Genomic DNA, 14,497 nt, shown 5'->3' on the forward strand with positions numbered 1-14,497 from the left:
ATCTAACATATTCTCAGGCTTTATGACTTAGTTATCTTTTCTCCTCCAATCTGTTTCTTAACTCTTTCAAGAGAAGGGTGTTCCAATTGGAAAAACTAGCAATTTTGTATCTTTTGATGTTTTTCTCTCTACTGCCGCTTGATGAGCAGATTTCCTCTAGCTGAACTATAAAAATTCAAAACTGTATGATAAAACACTGTGATTGTTGATACCGTGTTTTTATTTTATACTTACAGAGAAATAATGTACAGATATTACATCGCCATTACAAAACGGTTAGAGACATATTTTGCGTATCAACTGGCAAATGGATTCAGCTGATAATTAACAAATATTCAGTTATTCAAATATTTCCTACAGAAAACTTACATGTACCAGACAAGGGTAATGAAATAGCAAATTTCTTTTTCAAAATTTTCCAGTTGTAAGTTGTCCATACCGGCTTACGTAAATTCTGTTGCTATATGATACATTTGACCTAACTTAGAGAACACAGGAGAAATTAAAAACTTGTACTAAAAATAAATAAATAAACATGTCAGAAACTAACATGTAATAAGTAAGACAGTCATTAAGTCAATAGTCAAATTATCAGATTTCACTGCCCCCTAGGCACACAGAGCACGATTATTTTAATTTGATTTAATGGTCGTCAAATCCAGGCATCGGGTAGCACAAAGCAAATCTGCAAACCTCTTCTTTCAGTTTCTCTATCTTTGAACATATTGTTGCATCATTTGCTAAAACACCCTGGAATTCCTTAATTTTTGGACCTAGAAGAAGAAACAGCCACTTACATACCACACTTGTATGCTGTACACAGACCTTCCACACAGTTTGCACGAAACAACTTACCGGACTTTTTCGATGCCTCGGCAGCAATCTCGACGGCCCTGTTAAAGAACTCGAGAACCTTCATGAAATCCTGCTCTTTGAATTGCCGTGAGGTCAAAGCGGGCACACCTGTTATATGGAGAAATGAGAATAGTTAATGTGTGCAATGATACATAATAAACCAACTTGTCATTGTGAAGGAAAGGTACTGACAAGTTGTTTGCAATTTACTTTCAGACTATAATTTTCTAATAAATACCAAAATTACTTCACAGACTTTGCTTTTCAGATTATTATTATACATAGAGTAATTTATGTTGCTGATTACTATAGTGCAGTTAGTTTTGCTGAGGAATTTCTCTCAAAGGGCACATTAGTATTTAAAACTTCATGGTACTATGTAATCTGAAAAATTTCAACTCTGCTAATAAACATTTGCTGGAAGACTGCTATATGCTGATTTGCTGTCTGTAGCTGATTACAGAAATATGTTTGATTTTGCTTGATATCAAATAATTTGAAAGGTATTTTAATGTAAGGATTTCACTGTTTATACACAAAACATAATGGCAAATACTGCTTAAATTCTGATCCAAAAGAGTAGGACATGGATATTCAGCAGGGCATGTATAAGGAAAAGTATGTTAATCACACTATGTTGGTAACTAAAATTGTGTTAGTTTGAACTTTGTGAAATAACTATACTTAAATAATTTTCTAAATCTTTGATTAGGAGTCCCATTCATTTTGGCCAGCCCCAAGCAATTTGTTTGTCCAGCAGCAAAACAGGAAATGTATCAAGAAAATGTTGTTAACTACCAGGGGAGTATTAACCAATATGATTACTTTTCTTGTAACTTTGTTCATAGTGGAGGTATGAACAGCAGTAATCTTTTATTCCGCAATCCAGTTTCACTCCTCAAGACATGTTCAAAAATGTTTCACAGTTTACCTTTCATGTAAACATGTCATTATTACAAATGGAACACAAATTGAGCTTTGATTCATAGAATCATATTGGTGTAAATCAGAACTGATTTGTTTGTTTGAAACTGTAGTAGAAGATAATTTTACTTTCACTGTGTAAAGGAGACATTACTTTTTGAGCTTTCATCACATACACTCTTTCTCTTCGACTGTGTGAAACAAGTATATGTGACACAAAAGAAAAACACCAATTTCGCTGGGGATGGCAAGGTGAATGGACTAGCAAGATTTTTAAGGTGAAGATATAGCACACCGATTGTGGTAAAAAAACAATTTTTAATGTGACTAGTGTACTATTCCTTCACATTGGTATTCTTCAAAAACATTTCCTGAAAATAATGAACAAAAATCTAAAAGACAAGATTCATATTTGCAGTGGGCAGAGATGTGTGTGAGGAAATGCTGACGTAATCGGTGCTCACCACTACCAACAGGAACTTAAATGTCTAACTTCCTGATGAACTTTTGACACTACAGCTTCTAGGTCGCTGGCATTTGCAGAAATGAAAAAACAGGGAAGCCAACATGCAGTGTTCCAGGCAACTCTTTTATTTGATGAAACCAAATGACGGACCCAGTGGACACCTTTTTTTTGTGCCACTTGCATGCAGTTATCATTGCTAGCATAGTGGTTATCCCCTAGTGCAAATGTGCATTGATTTTCTTTCAATTCTTGCTCTACGAGGTGTAATCAGACTACTAGCTTGTTGATGTATAGAACATCTAATAATAAATCATTAATTATTAATGATATGAATATAATAAAGGGAAACATTCCATGTGGGAAAAATATATCTAAAAACAAAGATGCTGTGACTTGACAAACGAGAAAGTGCTGGTAGATAGACACAATAAAAAACGCACAAACACACACACAAATTTCAAGCTTTTGCAACCAATGGTTGGTTCATCAGGAAAGAGGGAAGGGGAGGGAAAGACGAAAGAATGGGGGTTTTAAGGGAGAGGGTAAGGAGTCATTCCAATCCCAGGAGCGGAAAGACTTACCTTAGGGGGAAAAAAGACAGGTATACACTCGCACACACACACACATATCCACCCGCACATACACAGACACAAGCAGAAATGTCTGCTTGTGTCTGTGTATGTGCGGATGGATATGTGTGTGTGTGTGCGAGTGTATACCTGTCCTTTTTCCCCCTAAGGTAAGTCTTTCCGCTCCCGGGATTGGAATGACTCCTTACCCTCTCCCTTAAAACCCACACCCTTTCGTCTTTCCCTCTCCTTCCCTCTCTCCTGATGAAGCAACCGTTGGTTGCGAAAGCTTGAATTTTGTGTGTATGTTTGTGTTTGTTTGTGTGTCTATCAACGTGTCAGCACTTTCTTTTGGTAAGTCACATCATCTTTGTTTTTAGATATAAATCAGCACTTACATATACAGCTCTACAATCAGCGGTATATTTACAACTTGCAGCCAATATTTTTATAGGCAAATACGTCGACATTTTTTCCGTCAATATATCAACGATATTTTTCAATATATCGAGTGCCGATAGTGATATTTTTTTAAATATCGCTACATTGGATTCCCATAATTTTGAAAAATATCAACAGTCCTAGTCCCCTGCAGAATTCTGCATAAGAACTGTGTGGCAGCAGAGTAATATTTTGTAAGAGCTATAACTGTTTCAGGGTGTTATTTTCTGAACAATCAGCCACCAGTGTTCTCATTATTGAATAAATGCCAGTAAAACACAAAGATTATCAATATTATTTTATTACTTATGGAACCCTTTATTGTGAACAGTAAATTTTAGATAATACATCACAGATCTGAAAACAAACTTTTGTCACGTCAAGCCTCAGAAGAAAAGGAACTTGAAAACTGCAGTTTGGAGGACATACAACAAACACAGGAAACAAAGGTTACAGCAATAAACAATATCCAGTATCTTTTGGGAATAGACTATAGACAAAATGTGATATTGTATTGTATTTAACTGGGGACCTAGAAACAATGGAGAGGCTTCGTCCCCACTGTAGCCTCAGTGGTACACAACACCACAACAGGCTACAGCAGTCCACTCACCCCTCCGCCTCCGGACACCGAACCCAGGGTTATTGTATGGTTTGGCCCCCAGTGGGGACCCCCCCCCCCCCCCCCCCCCCCGGGAATGTCTCGCACCAGACAAGTGTAACCCCAATGTTTGCATGGTAGAGTAATTACGGTGTACCCATACATGGAGAAAGTGTGTGCGCAGCAATCGTCTATATAGTGTAACTGAGGCGGAATAAGGGGAACCAGCCCGCATTTGCTGAGGCAGGTGGAAAACTGCCTTAAAAACCATCCACAGACTGGCCAGCACACCAGACCTCGACACAAATCTGGTGGGTGGATTCGTGCTGGGGACCAGCATGCCTTCCCGCCTGGAAAGCAGTGCATTAGACCACAAGGGTAACTGGGTGGGCAAATGTGATATTAATACAAAGCAAGAAAACTGTTGTCAATTTTGAAACTAAAGATGTCGTATCGGCTGCCGCACAGCAGCGTCAACTCGGCGCGGTGTACTACATTACGCACGGCACACAGTGAGTACCGCTGGTGCCGCACACGATGTCAACAACTGGCGCAAGTGAACGCGCCATCGCGGGGTTAGCGGCAGCGTACACACCACTATCGATACCGATTAACTTGGTGGCACTGCTCTTGCCACCAGTGAGCAACCGTATAAGGGCGCCATCTACCAACACTCTGATTGGCCGGACCTGCAGATTTAAGCGAGCTCCCTGAGCCCGTTTAACCAGTTCAATTTTCACTGATGACTGTGTTACTACCCAGCTGCTGGATTCACGAAGACTGAACCGTACTGTGGCCTCCCTGGCTGGAAACTTGCGACGCGTCGGTATCGACCGGTTGGCAGTGGTTTGCACTTGTTTTTCTCTACTAGTGACTCTGATTTCTCCTTGGTGCTACAGCCAGTGAAGTGTTGTGTAGTCGAACTTAAGTTTGTTTTGAGTGACAGAAGGTCAAATAAATTTGGTTATCATGGATAATTTGTTGTGTTATAGTGCAGACATAACAAAAGAGTGAGGTATGCAATTGGTGCTGTAATAGGGGGAGGATGTGGACTCTGATCACAATTTATTGCTCATGAACTACAGATTACAGCTGAAGAAACTGCAGAAAGGGTGGAAATTAACACTATAGCATCTGGAGAAGTTGAAAAGAATAGATGTTTTTGAACATTCAAAGAGGAGCATTAACAACAAATGACTGAAATATGGTGGGAGGTGGACAGGGAGGTTGAGGGGGGGGGGGGGGGGGGGGGGGGGGGGGGAGGGAATAATAGAAGGCAAATGGGTAGCTTTGAGAGCTGAATTAGTGAAGATAGTAGACGATGAAATAGGAAGAAAGATAATGCCCAGTAGAAATCCCTGGATAACACACAAGAGACTGAATATAATTTATGAAAGGAGAAAATTAATAATGCAGCAAATGAATCAGGCAAAAGTGAATACAAATGTTTAAAAAATGGGACTAAAATGTAAATGTCGTGTGACTAGGGCCTCCCATCGGGTAGAATGTTCACCTGGTGCAAGTCTTTTGATTTGACGCCACTTCGGTGACTTGCGTGTCAATGGGGATGAAATGAAGGTACTACGGAAACAAAGAAAGCTTCATCATAGGTTTAAGAGTAGTCGAATCATAGCTGATAAGGAAAAGCTGAACGAAGCGAAAAAGAGCGTAAAGAGAGCAATGAGAGAAGCATTCAACGAATTCGAACATAAAACATTGGCAACAATCTAAACAAGAACCCTAAAAAGTTTTGGTCATATGTAAAGTTGGTAAGCGGATCTAAATCCCCTATTCAGTCACTCGTTGACCACGATGGCACCGAAACAGAGGACGACCGAAGAAAGGCAGAAATACTGAATTCAGTGTTCCGAAACTGTTTCACTGCGGAAAATCGTAACACGGTCCCTGACTTCAGCCGTCGCACGGACGCCAAAATGGAAAATATTGAAATAAACGATATCGGAATTGAAAAACAACTGCTATCACTTAGTAGCGGAAAAGCATCCGGACCAGACGAGATACCCTTAAGATTCTACAGTGATTATGCTAAAGAACTTGCCCCCTTTCTATCAGCAATTTATCGTAGATCGCTGGAAGAACGTAAAGTACCTAGCGACTGGAAGAAAGCGCAGGTCGTTCCCATTTTCAAGAAGGGTCATAAATCAGATGCGAATAATTATAGGCCTATTTCGCTTACGTCAATCTGTTGTAGAATAATGGAACATGTTTTGTGTTCTCGTATTATGACGTTCTTAGATAATACAAATCTCCTTCATCATAACCAACATGGATTCCGCAAACAGAGATCATGTGAAACTCAGCTCGCCCTATTTGCCCAAGAAATTCACAGTGCCGTAGACACTGGCGAGCAGATTGATGCCGTATTCCTGGACTTCAGGAAGGCATTTGATACGGTTCCGCACTTACGTTTAGTGAAAAAAATACGAGCTTACGGAATATCGGACCAGGTTTGTGATTGGATTCAGGATTTCCTAGAAGAAAGAACACAACATGTCATTCTTAACGGTTCAAAATCTGCAGATGTAGAGGTAATTTCGGGAGTACCGCAGGGAAGCGTGATAGGACCTTTATTGTTTACAATATACATAAATGACTTAGTTGACAACATCGGTAGCTCCGTGAGGCTATTTGCAGATGACACGGTTGTCTACAAGAAAGTAGCAACATCAGAAGACTCGTACGTACTCCAGGAGGACCTGCAGAGGATTAATGCATGGTGCGACAGCTGGCAGCTTTCCCTAAACGTAGATAAATGTAATATAATGCGCATACATAGGGGCAGAAATCCATTCCAGTACGATTATGCCATAGGTGGTAAATCATTGGAAGCGGTAACGACCGTAAAATACTTAGGAGTTACTATCCGGAGCGATCTGAAGTGGAATGATCACATAAAACAAATAGTGGGAAAAGCAGGCGCCAGGTTGAGATTCATAGGAAGAATTCTAAGAAAATGTGACTCATCGACGAAAGAAGTAGCTTACAAAATGCTTGTTCGTCCGATTCTTGAGTATTGCTCATCAGTATGGGACCCTTACCAGGTTGGATTAATAGAAGAGATAGACATGATCCAGCGAAAAGCAGCGCGATTCGTCATGGGGACATTTAGTCAGCGCGAGAGCGTTACGGAGATGCTGAACAAGCTCCAGTGGCGGACACTTCAAGAAAGGCGTTACGCAATACGGAGAGGTTTATTATCGAAATTACGAGAGAGCACATTCCGGGAAGAGATGGGCAACATATTACTACCGCCCACATATATCTCGCATAATGATCACAATGAAAAGATCCGAGGAATTAGAGCAAATACGGAGACTTACAAGCAGTCGTTCTTCCCACGCACAATTCGTGAATGGAACAGGGAAGGGGGGATCAGATAGTGGTACAATAAGTACCCTCCGCCACACACCGTAAGGTGGCTCGCGGAGTATAGATGTAGATGTAGATTAGGCCAACACAACACCCAGTCCCTGAGCGGAGAAAACCTCTGACCCAGCTGGGAACCGAACCCGGGCCCTCAGGATTGACATTCTGTCGCACTGACCACGCAGCTACCGGGGACGGACAAAAAATGAGAGTGACAGGATGTACAAAAATGCTAAGCAGGAATGGCTAGAGGCAAATGTAAGGATTTAGAAGAATGTTGCACTAGAGGAAAGATAAGATACTGCGTACAGGAAAATTGAGAGGCCTTTGGAGAAAAGGGAAGCAGCTGCATTAATATCAAAAACTCATATGGTAAACCAGTTCTAAGCAAAGAAAGGAAAGCTGAAAGGTGGCTGGAACATATAGAGTATCTACACAGGGAAGATGTTTGAACTTGAAAGCAATATTATAGAAAGGGAAGTGGATGTAGATGGAGATAAGATGGGACATACGATACTGTGGGAATTTGACAAGGGAAAGATGAAAGGTGAAAGGCAGAAGGAATATGGAAGAACCATACAAAGAGAAACTATCATGAAGACAATATTACAGAAATGAAAGAGGAAGGACATGAAGGTGTGATGCGAGGTACGGTACTGTGTGAATAATATGACGGAAGATGTAACTCAGAATTGAGATTCTTGGAACAATATACCAACACAAAAGTATTATACTTGGAATGCAAGACATATGAAACACAGTGACCTCCCCCCCCTGACTTCAATAAGACATAACAATTCCAATTCCAAAAAAGACAGGTATTGACAGGGGTCATTATTACCAAATTATAAGTTTAACAAGTCATGGTAGCAATATGCTCACAGACTTGCCTTAAAAGATAGCTTAAAGAGAAAGGCAGCCCATCGTTTATAGCGTTTGAAGGTTTAGCGAAAGCTTCTGACAGTAATGACTGGATGCACTTTCTATAATTCTGTAGCTGGCTGGGATAAAATACAAAGAGGGAAAGTTAATCTATAATTAATACAGAAGACAGATTGTAGATACAGGAGTCAAAGGATGTGTAAGGAAAGTAATAGCTGAGAAGGGAGTGTGACAGGATTGTAGCCTACTTCCACTCATATTCAATCTGTAGACTGAGCAAGCTGTAAAGGAAACCAAAGACAAATATGAAAAGGGAATTAAAGTTCAGGATGAAGAAATAAAATCACTTTACTCTGTCGATGACAATGTGATTTTCAGAGATGGCAAAACACCTGGAAGAGCAGTCGAGTGAAAGTATGTCAAATAGAGATTGTAAGATGAATATTCACAAAAAATAACACAAGAGTATTGAAATGCAGTCAAATTAAATCACGTGATGCCGACAGAATTATAAAGGACGTTTGGAAATTCCCATTACAAACTTCTAGGACTTGTAGAGGGGAGTTTGCACGTTACATTCCAAATAGGAACCCATGTCTGGAAACACTCAGTTCCTACGACGTTATCCTTGGGGGTGGCGAAGCTCACAGTAACGGAAGAGCCGCTCATTGCCCTTATCAAGATCATTCTGCACAATGTATCACTCCATCGCATACCCTTTTCGCCACAATTATGCAATGCCTTTGAGAAAGGGTATCTTTACCATTAGCAGGTATGACCATGGTGCTCCAAAGAGACGCTCTACACCCAAATTTGAAGAGGCCATACACAAGGAGTTTCTTTGGCTATTAAGGAGTGGAACTGTAAGGGTCATGCCTAATCAATTACGTGTGAAAGTGTTCATGTTACCAACACGTTTTCAAATGGTTGTAGCAAGAAAACAGCCCAATTCCAAACATAGGTTCCAATTCAAAACATTATCTACTCACTCCCCTCTCCACATCCCAGAAGTGTGTAACAGGGATTTCTAAAAACCGTGTTTCAGGAAATGAGACAAATAATGTGGCAGACAAGTAAAGTTATTTGAGGAGCAAAATAACCAACAATAGCTGAAGTAGAGAGAGAACAAAATGAAGACTAGCAATAGTAAGAGAAGTGTTTTCAAAAAAAATATAACTTGTTAATACTGACCACAACATTTTAGTATTGGGAAGTCTTTTCCAAAGGTTTGTGTGTGGAACAAAAGTGAAATTTGGACAATAAGCAGTTCAGACAATAAGAGAATAGAAGCTTCTGAAATGTGGTGCTACTGAAGAATGCTAAAAATTACTTGGATTTATGAAGCAACTAACGAGGAGGTACTGATCGAATCAGGGAGGAAAGAGATCTGTGGCACAATTTTTTTTGAAAAAGGAGGTATCAACTGATACAATACAGTCTGGCGAAGGATTTGAGGGAGGGATGGAGGGAGGGAGGGAAGGAGGGAGAGAGAGAGAGAGAGAGAGAGAGAGAGAGAGAGAGAGAAACACTTGATCACAAAACGCAGCTTCAAATATTGGGTGACCAATCGGTAATGCAACCGGTTTTGCAGTGTGTGGTCGGCCAGAAAGGGCGGCTGCTCTGCCCACAGCATGTGGGACAGGAGGTCTGCAGTAAATATACACACATCAAAAAGTTTTGCATCACCCCGTTTCCCAGAACTCCTGAAGATAAATGTTGACTGTTGATATTGTATCACAGAGACAGTCCCTTTGACTGTTCAGAGACGTTACTAAATCTACCTAAAGATGTAAACTACCATGCATGAGCAGTGCCATTAGGTAGAGGGGAACCGACAGCCGATCAGTTCCAGTCATTCCTCCAGGAAGGAGGTACATGGCTTGTGTTGTCTGTAGTTCAACCGTGCCTAGACGATCAATACTGCAGTTCGATCACATCTGCATTGTTAGTTTGTGCCAGGGAGGGCTGTCAACAAGGGATGTGTTCAGGTGTCTCGGAATGAACCAAAGCGATGTTGTTCAGACATGGAGGAGACAGAGAGACAGGAACTGTCGATGACATGCCTTGCTCAGGCCACCCAAGGGCTACTATTGCAGTGGATGACCACTACCAAGGGATTATGGCACGGAGGAACCCTGACAGCAATGCCACCGTGTTCAATAATACTTTTTGTGCAGCCACAGGACGTCATGTTACGACTCAAACTGTGCGCAATAGGCTGCATGATGCGCAACTTCACTCCCGATGTACATGACGAGGTCCGTCTTTGGAACCACGACACCGTGTAGCGCAGTACAGATGGGCCCAACAACATGCCGAATGGACCGCTCAGGATTGGCATCACATTCTCTTCACCGATGAGTGTCGCATATGCCTTCAATCAGACAATCGTCGGAGATGCGTTTGGAGGCAACTCGGTGAGAATGAATGCCTTAGCCACACTGCCCAGCGAGTGCAGCAAGGTGAAGATTCCCTGCTGTTTTGGGATGGCATTATGGGGTGCCAATATATGCCGCTGGTGGTCAAGGAAGGCACCGTAACGGCTGTACGATACGTGAATGCCATCTACCGACCGATAGTGCAACCATGTCGACGAGGCATTCATCTTCGTTCATGCGACAATTTGAGCCTCCATCATGCACATCTTGTGAATGACTTCCATCAGGATAATGCCTTCGCTAGACTAGAGTGGGCAGCATGTTCTCCTGACATGAACCCTATTGAACAGGCCTGGTATAGATTGAAAAGGGTTGTTTATCAACAACGTGACCGACCAACCACTCTGAGGGATCTATGCCAAATTGCCATTGCGAAGTGGGACAATCTGGACCAACAGTGCCTTGATGAACTTGTGGATAGTATACCACAACAAAGACAGGCATGCATCAATGCAAGAGGACATGCTACTGGATATTAGAGGTACCGGTGTGTACAGCAATCTGGGCCATCACCTCTGAAGGTCTTGCTGTACGGTGGTACAACATGCAATGTGTGGTTTCCATGAGCAATAAAGAGGGTGGAATTGATGCTTATGTTGATCTGTATTTTCTGTACACGTTCTGGAATGCTCAGAATTGAGATGATGCAAAACTTTTTTTGATGTGTGTAGTAAGCATTGTAGCATTAGTTATTTTGGACATGCATAACTTAACCAGTTAAAAATAAAAGTACGTTACTCATGTATATTAAGCAAGGCAATACTGGAATTGCCTCCCTTCATTGTTCAAGCATTTCTGACAGCTGCTTAGCAAACTACTCATTAGAATCTGCAGTACCCTCTGAGGAATGACACCAATTTCGTGAGGAATTTTTTTTAAGTTCATCTAAAGTGTGTGGATTTTATTTTTACACTTTCTCTTTTAGAGGTCCCCAGAGATAAAAATCGCAGGGGATTAAATTGGGGGAATGAGGAGGCCATATGTTGTTAGCGATAACTCTATCTTGAAACACATCACGAATTTCCTGTAATGAGAAGTTGGCTATATGTGTTATTGCAGTCTTGCTGAAAGATCATGAAAGCAAGTTATCTCTCTGTTAACTGGTCAAAACAAGGCCGCAAAATGTATTGCACATATCTCTCACTGTCACCTGTTTCCTAGAAAATAAAATAGGGTCCGTTATTCTCCCACCACTAATAGTGCGTCAAACTACTACTTTTGCGTCATGCACACTCCTACTTTTTCATCCTGCACGGGCATCTGATATTTTACATTTGGCTATTCAGCCTGCCAGTAATGATTATTTTGCAAATTAACGTATCAACTTAGGAGGAACCATGATTCATCTGCAAAAAAAAAGTTAGGTGAGGATCACTTCATCCGTCACACACCCCATTCAAAATCACGTACGTGACCAAAACATTTTTGCGGGTCACCTTGTTTAAGTTCTTGCACTGCAGTAATTTTTGTAGGGTTGGAACTTGGATAGCTTTTTAGCCATTTGAACAGAACCATATGAAATTCCCATTTCCAGAGCATGCCCAATGTTATCCTGGGTTTCTTCTGTGTCTACTGTATGTGGTAGTCTACGTTTCCTGCCAGGAACACTTCCTGCATCATGAAATTTATTTATCAATCAATAAATAGCACTCCTACCAGGAACTCAATCATCAGGAAGTTCCTCTCATAATAATCTCCATACTGCAAGTGCTGATTCCTGATTCTGTACGCAAAAAAAAAAAAAAAAAAAAAAATGCTGTGAACTTTTTAATGTCTGCAAAAAAACCACACTATAACAACTTTAATTTAAACGATGAAACTATAGAATGTGTAAACTACACAAAATTTCTTGGTATGCATGCTGACAGTCAGTTAAAGTGGGAAGAACATATTAAAATACTTAGTAACATCCAATTTTGTCATATGATGACATGTTGGAGACCGTGGCTGTTTTTGAAGACAAATGTTGTTGGTGTTAGTAAGCTCTTTGTATGTACCAAAACATGTGGTGCGTGGTTGGAATGATCTCAGCGACAAATCTAACATGTACAGTGAAAACTATTATGTGTGCAACAACGAGGATGCAGTGGGAACGTATTTAAATCGATTGGATGAACGTTACGGAAACAATCACTCGAAACCTATATTTCACGACAATTAATCTATAAAAACACACCAAATGTCAGAAAGAAAGCGTGTAAACCGTCTGATGATGAATCGCAATGATTCGAAACCGGTAACGGTTTCCTTTGAATAAAGGAACTCAAAGTAAATTTGTGGCTGGTTGCTGTCCTAACACCCACAACTTAGTAACATAATTGCTACAGCATGCAGCGTGTGATACTACATGTGTCAGATCTGTATATTTTTCTTATATCCACTCTGTTATTACCTATGGAATAATATTTTGGGGGATAGTCAACAGTAAAAATATTCAAATAGTTTTCAAATTACAGAAAAGAGCAATTCGTGTAAAAACCAGGAGTGGCAGTAGGGCTCACTGCCTTGAGCATTTCCAAAAGCTGGAAATCCTAACTATCCCCTGTGAATACATTTTTCAAAGTATTATGTATGTAAAAAAAAAAAAAAAAAAAAAAAAAAAAAAAAAAAAAAAAAAAAAAAAAAAAAAAAAAAAAAAATTTTGACTGCTATGTTAAAAATTCTTTAGTACACAGCTATGAAACTAGAAACCAATACAATCTGCATGTAGAGAGGAAAAATAAAGTTAAAACTCAGCTGAGCTGTTAAATTATATAATAAATTACCCCAAATTATAGAAGATATTGACACAATTTGACAGTTCAAAACAAAACTACAAAAATTTTTGTTAAATAAAAGTTATTACGCAGTAACGGACTATCTGAATTAAAACATGTAGCGTAATTAAAGTAGCCCACATTGTAATACATGAGGAAATAATTATAATATGAAATCCAGAATTGTACAGTACTATAAGAAAATTACATAAGGATGTGAAACTAATGTAAGATACTTAAAAAATGTGTGTAAATATTAATTTTATGCGTATAAACTGTAGGTATATTGTATTGTATATGATTTTGCTGATGAAATCTACACAATGTAAATTGTTACATGGATTAATAAAGAAATCAATCAATCAATCAATCAATCAATCTCTTGCTGAAGAGAATGCTTGCATGTCACCATTTCACTTGAAACATGCTCACTCAGTATACTGTATTGTCTCACCTAACAAACAAAAACCTCACAACAGAGGGAAAATATACTCCCCACCAGCACTGCTGTGTGCAGACTGTTGGATAGACAACAAAATCCCTGCTAGGTGTTTGTGTTATGGATTGATCAACCTGTATATGTGGTGTGTTAGAAAAGTATCTGACCTCTGGCAGAGGAAAAAAACTGGTTTACCTGGAGTGTTGGCCACCTAATCATCCTGAAAGAAGCTCCCTTGGGATTCCACACGCCTCTCCCAGTGGTGCCACCACTGTTGGAAGCATGCCAAAAAAGCCCCTTTCAGAATGGAGTTCAAACTGTGTTCCTTTAAATGTTGTTGTTGTTGTTGTTGTTGTGGTCTTCAGTCCTGAGGCTGGTTCGATGCAGCTCTCCATGCTACTCTATCCTGTGCAAGCTTCTTCATCTCCCAGTACTTACTGCAACCTACATCTTTCTGAATCTGTTCAGTGTATTCATCTCTTGGTCTCCCTCTACAATTTTTACCCTCCACGCTGCCCTCCAATGCTAAATTTGCCTCAGAACATGACCTACCAACCGATCCCTTCTTCTAGTCAAGTTGTGCCACAAACTCCTCTTCTCCCCAATTCTATTCAATACCTCACCATTAGTTATGTGAGCTACCCATCTAAACTTCAGCATTCTTCTGTAGCACCACATTTCGAAAGCTTCTGTTCTCTTCTTGTCCAAACTATTTGTCATCCACGTTTCACTTCCATAC

The 14,497-nt window shown here is 40.2% G+C and overlaps 1 protein-coding gene across 1 annotated transcript in view; it reads right to left on the reverse strand.

Moving 5' to 3' along the window:
- Window positions 1–642: 642 nt before the first annotated feature.
- Window positions 643–14,497, reverse strand: part of LOC124553359 (serine hydroxymethyltransferase, mitochondrial-like) — a 190,280-nt gene continuing 176,425 nt past the window's right edge. Inside the window, exons 9-10 of the mRNA XM_047127232.1 lie at window positions 856–963; window positions 643–773 (exon numbers count right to left, since the gene is read on the reverse strand). Of these exons, the coding sequence (XP_046983188.1) occupies window positions 643–773; window positions 856–963 (239 nt within the window). The remainder of the gene's footprint in view (window positions 774–855; window positions 964–14,497) is intronic.

This window comes from Schistocerca americana, chromosome 11 (assembly GCF_021461395.2).
Source record: "Schistocerca americana isolate TAMUIC-IGC-003095 chromosome 11, iqSchAmer2.1, whole genome shotgun sequence".
In the NCBI taxonomy this organism is placed as follows: Eukaryota; Metazoa; Arthropoda; class Insecta; order Orthoptera; family Acrididae; genus Schistocerca; species Schistocerca americana.